This window comes from Vespula vulgaris, chromosome 4, assembly GCF_905475345.1.
Source record: "Vespula vulgaris chromosome 4, iyVesVulg1.1, whole genome shotgun sequence".
NCBI classification, from domain to species: domain Eukaryota; kingdom Metazoa; phylum Arthropoda; class Insecta; order Hymenoptera; family Vespidae; genus Vespula; species Vespula vulgaris.
In genome coordinates, this window is record NC_066589.1 from 10238766 (window position 1) to 10249845 (window position 11080).

At 38.0% G+C, this 11080-nt stretch overlaps 2 protein-coding genes across 3 annotated transcripts; one reads left to right on the forward strand and one right to left on the reverse strand.

Moving 5' to 3' along the window:
* Window positions 1–83: 83 nt before the first annotated feature.
* Window positions 84–6436, reverse strand: LOC127063522 (uncharacterized). Its single transcript, XM_050993444.1, has 6 exons — window positions 6297–6436; window positions 5219–6025; window positions 4114–4216; window positions 3945–4030; window positions 3665–3769; window positions 84–3322 (listed from the first exon to the last, which is right to left on the reverse strand). Exons 2-6 carry the CDS (start codon window positions 5241–5243, stop codon window positions 555–557), a joined length of 3087 nt encoding a protein of 1028 aa, XP_050849401.1. The 5' UTR covers window positions 5244–6025; window positions 6297–6436; the 3' UTR covers window positions 84–554.
* Window positions 6437–6446: 10 nt separating this feature from the next.
* Window positions 6447–10675, forward strand: LOC127063544 (palmitoyltransferase ZDHHC3). 2 transcript variants are annotated; one of them, XR_007781397.1, is made up of 8 exons: window positions 6447–7068; window positions 7194–7362; window positions 7439–7624; window positions 7715–7851; window positions 7942–8026; window positions 8119–8331; window positions 8394–8606; window positions 8946–10675. XR_007781397.1 is itself a non-coding variant. In XM_050993492.1 (7 exons), exons 2-7 carry the CDS (start codon window positions 7267–7269, stop codon window positions 8553–8555), a joined length of 879 nt encoding a protein of 292 aa, XP_050849449.1. In that variant the 5' UTR covers window positions 6447–7068; window positions 7194–7266; the 3' UTR covers window positions 8556–10675. The 2 variants fall into 2 exon arrangements, 1 of the variants encoding a protein (XP_050849449.1); XM_050993492.1 differs by having other exon boundaries at window positions 8394–10675.
* Window positions 10676–11080: the final 405 nt, after the last annotated feature.

An 11080-nucleotide genomic window follows, 5' to 3' on the forward strand; every position in this document is an offset into this window, starting at 1 on the left:
ACGTAGCGTAGCGCATAAGTGATCTTAAAAGGAAAAGAAATAATCTTGAAGAAAATAACAAAGAATTCGTTAAATTTTTGTCGGCTTATCGGTTACCATGTTTCCCAGGCGCGATTAATCGATCAAACTCAAACGTGACTCGTTGCTTCTCTGGAAAGGAGACAACAATTTTATAAACAGGGAATATCAATAAAATCGTATATCGAAACAAATTTTTTCTTCGCATATATTGAAATTGTTTTCTTGTAATTACATATTATTGCATCGTAACTGCATAGATTAAAATTATGAATTATTTACAAGTGTGGAACTATTGTCGAATATCTTCGAATATCTTGAAATTATATTTATAAACGTTTACGTTTATTCGAAATACACATATCTATGTATGTACGTAGAAGGACTAATGTTAAAAGGGGTGGAGAAAAAAAAATGAAAAAAACAAGAAGAAAAAAATCCAAGGAGTACCATTGAATATCACAATTGAAAAAGAGTAACAGAGATTCCGAAAATAATGCGTTGGATGGTTAAATTTGCGTCGATCAAGATCGACTCTAATTGTCGGACGATGATCCTTCGATCGACTCCACGTTAAACGATTTGTTCGTGCTGTTTTCGTGACTCGATTCGTTCAATAAACCGCCAAGAATTGCTTCGATGTATTTTTTTCGACCTTCGTTCGTATCGAAAGAAAATCCTATTGAAGGAACAAATTCGGTTTCTACGACAGTTTTGACAGATTCGATCACGTTGGTCGTTCTTGGAAACGACGTCGTAGATGGCAAGATGGTCGAAGATTCATCAAATTCTTTAAACTCCTCGAAATCTAAAGACCTCTGTATTTGAGGTAGTTGATAAATGGGCAACCGATTCTCTGTATTGTTTAAAGGCCGATCATACTTGTTGGTCGGCTCGTCTAAAATTTGATCTTTCGAAGGACTTTGTGGATTAATCTTATCGCTATTGAAAGGGACGCTCTCGACGATTTCCTCTCTTCGTAAACTATCGCGAACGGATTTGATCGTCGTGCTAGGCAATTTTTTATTATCCGAATTAGACCCTAGATTCGATCTTACACCTTGAAGGTTATTCAAGGAGAAAGGTCGAGGGATATGATCGATTTTAAGTAATTCTGCCATTAACTGTAGAAGACTCAAAGCGTTTACGTTGGTCGAACCAACGCTACTTTCTACCTTCCTTTGATTACTCGATAAATTAATTGTATCGTTCGAAGAAAGTATTTTGTTGTAACTATTGGTACGTGAAAAATCGTTATTGCCAGTCTCGGTAATGCCCTCGATAGATTTGACGATTTCGACTTGACTCAATCTGTCAGGACTAGAACCGTTTCTCTCGCGTTGTTCAATTAAGCTAATAATCAAGTCGTCTTTGATTGGCACCGATTCATCCTTTTCATTCAGGGTCACGGATACTTGATAAGGGGAATTGTTCCGTTCGATCGCATCTTCTATATATCTCAGACTCGTCGAGGAATCGACGATTTTTGGTCGAGCGTCTCTTTCGAAAATTTTTACCGATTCGTTAGCGAATCTCACTTCTTCCTGCTCCCTGGAATTTCTTCGAATTTTATCGTCCACTTTCGTTGATACGCCTTGGATAACCGGGTCGAATATAGGACTCTGCGTGACGATCTCGTCGATATTATTCTTGGAATTGACGAACGGTGGCTCTATGTCTCTTGCCGGAAGATCGGTGGTACGGTGGAACCAAGGTACCGATACGTTCGTTCCTTTGACCAAGGGTTCATCCATCGGAACTTCCGTAGTAGTTCGTACTTGTGAATACGTTGTACGATGCGACGTAAGAAAAGCGGGTATTCGAGTAGAAAGATAATCTGGAACGTTTATCCGAAAGTTTTCACCGGTAAAAAGCGGTGGTTTCAAAACGATGTCAGGTTGTAAAATGGTTCCACTCTCGGAATCGTCATTGTTAAAGACGCGTGGCTTTTCCGTAGAATACAATTTCTCATCTAATGGTATCGTTGCTGTTTCCGTTGACGTTAAATTTTCCTCGTATGACGAAGCAGTAGTCGACGATTCTTCTACCTCCGTATTATTGCCTTCTAGCTCGAAATGCGATAAATATCCGATAAGAGGAGTCGTACCTTTTTCGAAAATACTTGCATATTCTAGAGTATCGGTCGTTTCAGTTTGCCACTGATCGACCGATTCCTCGCTACTCCCAAGCGATTCGGTTTCATTGTCTAGATTCGAGCGTAGAGACAATTCATTTTTATCTTTCGCATCGTCTTTGGGATCTCGCACGTGAATCCTGAACTTGTTCGATGCATTAAAGGCTCGGCCGACGCCAATACTTTCTTTCACTTCGATGCCATCGATATGTTCTTCTCCAACGAATGTTGGACGATCTCGAAACAGTTCCTCCGGCGAATCGATACGTTTGACAAGCTCGTAGCTATCCGAAGGCTCGTCCTTTAAGCGATCGCGATCCCGATCCCGATATTCGTTATCGTTTCCTTCGCCTTGCGGATCACTATCGTTGTACTTTCCTCTCGAGTTCTTGTCGGATGGAGTGGACAGCGCGAAGACGTTTCTAGACTCCTGGCTGTGTGCGTAAAGATGATCGGAACTTTCGATGGCTTGATCGAACCTGTTGTAGACTAAGGTAGAAGGTCTGTAGGTCGTCGGTATCGTAGGCGAATAGAATCTTCTCGTGGTAGTGGTGACGGTCGGTACGGTCGGCGCGTACGACGGCTGAAACTCATTGATGCCTTTTCCCGATTTGTCGGTGCGAATATCTTGATAATCGTATCTTACCGGTTCTCGATAATTATCTTCCCCGATTTTTTCGATACGAACGATAGGTGAATCTTGATACGGTCGGGTACGATAACTCTTACTATAGAAGGTATTAGGATAGGTCGGATTCGCTCTTTCCGAATGCTCGTCGTAAGTCGAGAGAAATTGAGGAGTTCTCGTCCGTGGGAGATCATTGCGATAAGCCGGCAAATCGTTCCCGGCGGAATCGATCGCGATGTAGTCGACGATCCTGCCTCCTCTGTCAGGGTCCACTAATTCGTCACTGGCGACGTCCGTTCCAGTCTGCAGGCCCATCATGCCGTAAGCTTTGCGTATCAGTTCGTCGTCGTCTTCCTGATAATGACCATCGCGATTCACTTCAATGAATTTGCGAGTCGTCGAGCAGTCGACTTTGCTCCACCAGTCGCAGGTGAGGAGTTTCTGGCTGAAGATGGATCCGATCGGACACAAGAACGAGGAGATCAAGATGTCGTGACAAACGTGAAATACTTGACATCCAGCTACTTCGTCCGCGTAATAACCTGTCGTAGAAAAATACATACGTCGAATTAATGCAGTACGCTTCATTATCCAGCATACTTTTTCTTCCTAGAGAAATTTTCTTTCGTTACGTTCTACGTCGTTAATACCTCTTGCCTATAGCTACGCTCGAAACGCGATGACCTATTGCGAAAGCGAAGAAAATACTTTAAGAGAATCGTCGTAAGCGTACGTCTTACGTTATAAACGAAGGTACGCGTATGTATGTATCATCCTTGACATCGATGATGCTAAAGGTGACAAAGCGACGTACGGGAATAATTATTAGCGCGATGCTGCTTTTCTAGGCATTCGATAACGTTTGTAGCGTTACGGAGACTTACCGCGTGAACGTCCTTCGCACGAGAAACCTGTCTGCGGTAACGTCGTATAAGCTGGATAATCGGTACCAGGTTCTCCTGGTACGTTCATCCTAATGTCACTGTGATCTAAAATAATCAAAATGAATGGAAAAGAGAAACTGTAGAAAGGTATCTTTGCGAAAGTATACAATTTGCATGCAGAGTGACGTTCTTCCCGCCCATCCTCCTCCTCCTCATTTTTTTTTCAAATCGCTCGAGAGACGATCGTTCGCGATATTGGTTTACATCGATTACGCGTTACCTTGTTTATCTTTGTACCGATCGTATTGTCCACCGGCGGATCCATAGCTATCGAAGCTACCCTCCTCCTCGGGATCGAAGTACTTTCTGTCGAATGGTTAAAGTTCGATTAATCGCCTACACTCGACTTTTGCATGAATTTTATGATCGTAAAAAAATGATCATCGAACCTTCCTCTGGTGCCGTCGATCGCCCTGCGCGACAGGAAGCTTCTCCGTGGGACTTCATGCTCGAGATTACCGTGAACGTTGCATAAGACGATGGTCACGAGATCTGCTCGCGTAAGAAAATACCAACGAAATATATGTATTTTTTTTTAACGAGAAACGGTCGTTCCACGTACACCTATCCGTCCGTTGATATTTCTACGATCCGGCTCTCTTAGCTGTTCGATTCTATTCGTATTCCTCTTTTTATTCTTATTCTAGAATAACTCTAAAGTTTTGGTCGTTTCACATCGAGGCGCGAATAGAAGAAATAAATGAGAGAGCGCTTTCGCTCGCTCAAATTAATAGCGTTAATAACTTTCGAGTAAGTACTGGAATTCGATTTGCGATGTCCCAACCGCAAGGCGGAAATTTTCTCTAACAAAATCTAGGCGATCTCCTTCCGGGGATAATCCTAATTCTTTCTTCGGAAGAAGGTAACGACGCACGCTTCGTTACCAGTAAATAATCCGTTTGACTTTTATACCTGTGCCTTCCACGTGGAATTTTTGACATATCACGATCGTTGCACGTTACCAAACGTGTCTTTTTAATGTCGCACGAGGACGAACCTACGTATTATATAATTATTTATATTTATCGATCCTTCCGCAACGTCCTGCCAACGTATCGTTGTTTTTCCTTTTCTTCGAGTACCAAATACCGTGGTAACGAGTTTCCCCAACGAGATCGACTTGGAGAGATATTACTTTACGATCAAATCGAATCGATTTGAGATAATGGAAAGATTATTCTCTTATATCATCGTGCTCGTTACCGATTCGACGCTGGAAACAAACGTCGCGCGTGAAAGGACGTTGCATAAGGCTGTGGTATTCGTACTAGATCGTGTAACGTCGATAGAACAAAACGTATTCGGTTCGTAAAATCTATCGACTTTTTCGATTTACCGCCGAAAGATTTGCCAAATAACGCAAGCGGATGTATATATACGTAGAAACGGAACGGAAGGTTTTACCTTCTCGAAAAGCGCGTACCCCGAGGTTAAACGAATCTTTAGCGGGAAATTCGAACGTTATCGAGCGTGATCTACCGTTGATACACTTACACAGAAGAGGCTGGATGACCGGCATTTTTGCACGACTTTACATGCGTCTCAAAAGTCTCGTCAAAAGGACCAACATCGTCCGTCCACCGTGAAGCACCCGATGCACTGCCTCTCAACGATCGTTCCTTCCCGAGTCTTCTTCGTACCTCTTACCTTTCTTCCTCGCTTTCTACCTCTCACCTGGCCATCGCTCGTACCATCCCTCGCGAAAAGAATGTCCGAGTGCCGCCGCGCCTTGAGTCATCCTCTTGGAAAAACGCTTTCGTAGCTTCCTTAAAAACGTCTCTCAAACGAGACCTTTATCTCTCTTAAGCTTTGTACGACTCGTTGGCACAAAGACAAGAAAGGAAGATTGAACAAGGTCGAAGGAAGTGGATGTAGTTTCTTTTGGTATATGGTAGATCTCAAACGGGAAAATGAAAAGTCGTTAGTTTCGTGCGCTTGGTCCGAAGCTCGGACCGGGCATAGAAAGGTCGGCCGTCTTTTCGGCGAGAGCAAAACTATATGACCCAGATGTACGTTGCGTCGGACCATAGGTAGATATAAATTGAAGTAAGACGATACACGTACATACACATTATGTAAGTTCGATGACATTGCCTCAGTTCTGCACATATGCCCTTCTCCTCCTCCTCGCCTTTAACGTCCTTCCTCGCTCTTCTCCATGGAATTACTTTCGCTTGCGTAACCGTCGATTCTCTCTCTCTCTCTCTCCCCCTCTCTCTCCTTCGTTCGCTCACGCACTTACTCGATGCAGCACGAATCGATTGACTCTTACGTTCCATCGATGGACATTGGCCGTTCGTACTATATTTTCATTTGGCCGTAAAAGGATTGTTAATATCAATGGTCAGCTTCTCGTAATTCGTCGACGAAAATACTTTTAGGCCACGATATAAATTCAAGCTTCGTTTTAGAAAAAAAAGGAAAAAATAATTACGTCATTTTATTTCAACTCGTCCGAATTCTAACAATCGTATAGAACGTTCAAAGTTAAAATCGATGAATTCATTGCGCGCGTTTGTGCACTTTCATGTATAAATATTCGCTCGAAAGGTAATGCGTGGTATCTTCTTACGTCATGCATCCTCTCGATTCCACCGTTGCTCGGTTCTTGCCTTTCCAAGCATTCCTTCTCGGAACATGCGTGATTCGGAACAAGAAACTTGCCTAACTGCCTTTCGGTAAAGAAATTGCATGAATTTAGTTACAGATAGATCGATCTACCGGCAAATCGCTCTCTTTCTCCGTCGTAATAACCTAACGTTGATTTAATCATCTACGTACACATGTACGCACCATGTATGTGCGATTAAAGCATCGAATGTTTTCCTTTTGCATTCATAAAATGACCCGTTCGTGGCTCAATTATGTAATACAATAAATTACGATACTAAAAATATCCTGACGAGATACGATGTAGATGCGGAAATCAAACTTCGAGACTTTTATAGTTGGCTTAGATTGAATTATAAAATGGTGCCCCACGTCAAATCATTTTACTCGTTCTAATTTGAAAATAGCGCGCTTCTGGATACGTATTTGATGGCGCTTCGATCGATCGGTGTAAAAAGTAATTTCTTTTCGAGCGCTAGATGGCTCTTGATTTAGAAATAAAATGGAGTATAATTGTGTGTTTGACCCTTCGCCTCGTCATACTCCGTGTATTTTACTTTTAAGTGGTTGATGGCGTTTGTAACGGTGAAGGAAAAACGATAGTGATCGTTAACGTAAATTCATTGCTACATAACGTAAACGGGTAGGAAAAGGATGAGGGAAAAAATCAAAGTATCCATTTCTTTTCGGATCTTGAAAGAATTTTTCAAGCAATGATGACGTTCATTTGCTAGGTTAGATGTCTAGTTAATTGTCATTGAATTGCTTCATATTTTTATATCTTTTTCCTATTGCTTTAATTTCGTTACACATATATTTCTTGTAATAACATATATCAATGTTTATCCTTTCTTCACAGTTATGGCTTTTTCTTTTATATTAAAGTATTATATCGGTATTTTCTTACAAGTGGGACAAAGTTTGTCGCTTTAATGGACTTTTCAATTATGGTTTATGATTACGTAGCTTTCCATAGGGAAAAAGGTATATATAATAAGTGCTGCGATGGAAAGTTTTGGTGCATCAAGGTATTGTCTAGTTAAAAGTGTAAAAAAATTCTTATTAACGACATTAATATATCGTATACGCATCTTCTTGTCGTAGGATATTTGTGGAATTATATGTGCTGTCCTGACATGGTTGCTAATAATTTATGCGGAATTCGTAGTTATGGCTATCATCCTTATTCCTTCTATAAATACTTTATATTCAGGCCTAAATATGGCTTTGTTTCAATCCCTAGCATTTTTGGCATTTGCCTCTCATTTAAGGACAATGTTTACGGATCCAGTAAGTAAAGAAGAAACACACTTCTACTTATCAAAAATTAAATTCGATTTATATTATGGCATAACTTGATAGTAATTAAATATTATACAGGGTGCTGTACCAAAGGGTAACGCGACCAAAAAAATGATACAACAAATGGGATTCCGAGACGGTCAAGTTGTCTTTAAATGTCCAAAATGTTGTTCCATAAAACCGGATAGAGCTCATCACTGTTCCGTTTGTCAAAGGTAAATTAGTTTGGGTACTAATTTCGTTTTAAGACTAGCTTGCTTTTAGATTAATAGCTGTTACAGATGATCGATAAAGCGATATTTTAGATGCATTAGGAAAATGGATCATCATTGCCCATGGGTTAACAATTGCGTTGGGGAAAATAATCAAAAATACTTTGTATTGTTTACTGTAAGTCACGTTTCTATTCGATATGTATTTTTCTATCAAATGAAGTATACATTTCGCGACAAAGTAAGTAAAATTGATTTATAAATTTTCAGTTTTACATAGCAGGCATATCGCTGCAGTCTCTTCTCTTGTGCATACAACAGTTTATAACGTGCGTAAAACACGAATGGAGAGAATGTTCGACGTTCAGTCCACCTGTGACCGTTGTCCTTTTGCTATTTCTAACATTCGAAGCACTTTTGTTTGCTATTTTTACAGCTATAATGTTGGGATCGCAATTGCAGGCCATTTGGAATGATCAAACCGTAAGTGCGTATGTATACTATCAAAGGCTTTATTACTTTGTAATATTTTAACTTTGTCATAGGGTATAGAACAACTTAAAAAAGAGGAAGCACGGTGGGTTCGTAATAGCAAATGGAAATCCATACAGGCCGTTTTTGGCAGATTTTCTATCGCTTGGTTTTCTCCGTTTACTTCGCCTCCGAATACAAAAAAGAAGTTAGATGCCTTCTTATATACTGTATAAGTTATTTGGATATGGATTGTGACATAAATATTTAATACATGTAAATATAAGGTAAATATGACACATTGTATCGAATGCGTGCTTGTGTATCCGCGCATACATGATATCTCTCTTTCAATATATACATGTATATTGGATAATCTTCGATGTATGCATGTGTGCCTACGTGTACATGTGTGTGTGTATATATATACACGTATATATACATGTATATGTATATATATGTATATGTATGTATACATAACGTGTAAACGCAAATGTATTGTGTATGCACAAGCAGAAAATGTAATGATGCTGTTTTCCAAAATATCATATATACAAGTAGCAATGAAAAATACATATTAACGATAACATTCCTTCAAGAAGCTAATGGTAGTTACTTCACAACAGTTTCGGGAGAACCTTTCCAGAATAGTTCGATTGGAACACACTTGACCTATGATCTATGGATTAGTCGATACGTTATAAGACTAATTTGCAAGTTTCGTAAAAAATTGTTTACTCATATTTTTTTATTTATTACAAAACCCAATGCGAGGATTCACACAGATGGAAAGTGTAATAATAAATGGTGATAATGTAATAGTACAAGTACTTAAGAAGCATAATTTTTAAATATTTACATAAACATAAAATTCACATTTATTCGTTGTGCATTTAACTTAAATTTTTATATATATACGAATCATATCTTTATGCACTTATTGATTTAAGCGCAGTTGAAAGTATTCTAAAGAAATTATATGAGAATGCCTACGTTTAAGTGCACGATCTGTTTATTTATTTGTTATATTATTTGATATATTAATTTAATATGACTCGTTTGATAAGACTTTTTCTAACGAAAGTAAGAGAAAAATTTCAAAAACTACAAAATAAAATTACATTTTTTCTTCTTTTTTCATCCATCTAATGCAAGGTAATCTTGCATATATTTTATATCAATGAAACTGTTCGATCTTAACGAATGAATAATGTATTTAATAATTTCCTATCATATCGTGCTACGAACGTAAATTATAGCGCTAGGGAAATTATTAAATATAACTTACAGGAATAAAATAATTATTTCTTCTTTTTATATGAGGAATTCTCTCTTTCTCTCTCTCTCTCTCTCTCTCTGAATAAAAATTATATATTCGATATTATATCTAGGATCGAGAATTATAAATATTTTCTATCTGTTACATTTCGCTTTATACTGTCATTTTCTGCGTAATTATGGGAAAGTTGCGAGGGGAGTGATGGCGATGACTTATTTTGACACACACACACACACACAGACACGTATATATCGTATCTAGGGCTCTGATATTACTTTTGAAAAATGATTTGCTTTAAAATAATATTTTTAAATGATATTGAATATGAAGTATTACAGATTTAAGAAATTAATATAAATCTTTTATTTACGATAGGTGAAAAGAGAATTATAATATATAGGTAATGATAATGCTCGAACATTATTCGAAAAACTGGTTGCAAAAATGGTACATGTATCCTATATTTATGTTTGATTTAGAATTGTTTATAATCGTTTAAAATAACTAGAACGAAGAAATGATCTCTTAACCGTACGAAAGACTGAAACATAGTGTTAATATCGCTCGATCATACGTAACATTTAAGCGAGCGTTTAAATCTGTATAATTCGTGCAGAATTGTACTTTAATAATTTTCCTTAAGAACGTATAGTTTATATCGATTCGTTTTTTAGAATCAGTTTTATAAAATATAAATTTATACGATATAATTAAATATTTTTCTTTTTAGTTATCACGAACCTTATTTATGACAATTTCAAATACGCATCACTATTCTTGCATCCAGTTTCTTAATTATAAATTATTGTCTTAATTATTATTATTGTCCAATGTACACAATAAGTAATATTTATTAGCGACATCACGGTAGAGAGATTTAGGATATTTTCATATATTAATTTTATATACCTTCAAATGCACCCTTTAGGACAAGAAGAAAAAAAAGAAAAATGAAAAATCGATGCACTTTGTATACGCTATGTCTTATTTATATTTGGATGTAACAGGTCATATTTTATGCGATATTATACATATGGGGAAAATATAGTGCTGCCGATATTATTGATTCTAACGAGACACTGTCAAATGGTACGATAATGACAATTCTTTAATCACTTCATCAATCTTTTCTTTTTATGTTTTCGTTGAAATCGATCGACGTGAGCAAATCTTTAGTACGTTCATCGATTTTACAGTTTTTATTGGAGACTCGTTTTTCTCACGTTTAATTGCGACTATGCGACGCAAGTCATAAATGCGAAAATGTATTCTAACAATGGTAAGAATCAGTTTTACTTTCTTGTTGGATGATAGTTGAAACTATGCGTTACATATACAGCGAAAGATCTGGCTGAAAAATATTCTCTATATTTGAATTTCGCGCTAAAAATTGAAATCTTCGAAAGAAACCAATCGGCTTCGTCGTGCGTGCGCCTAACGTATTGATGTCACCGTCGTGAAACGATTTTCCTAAGGCCCTCG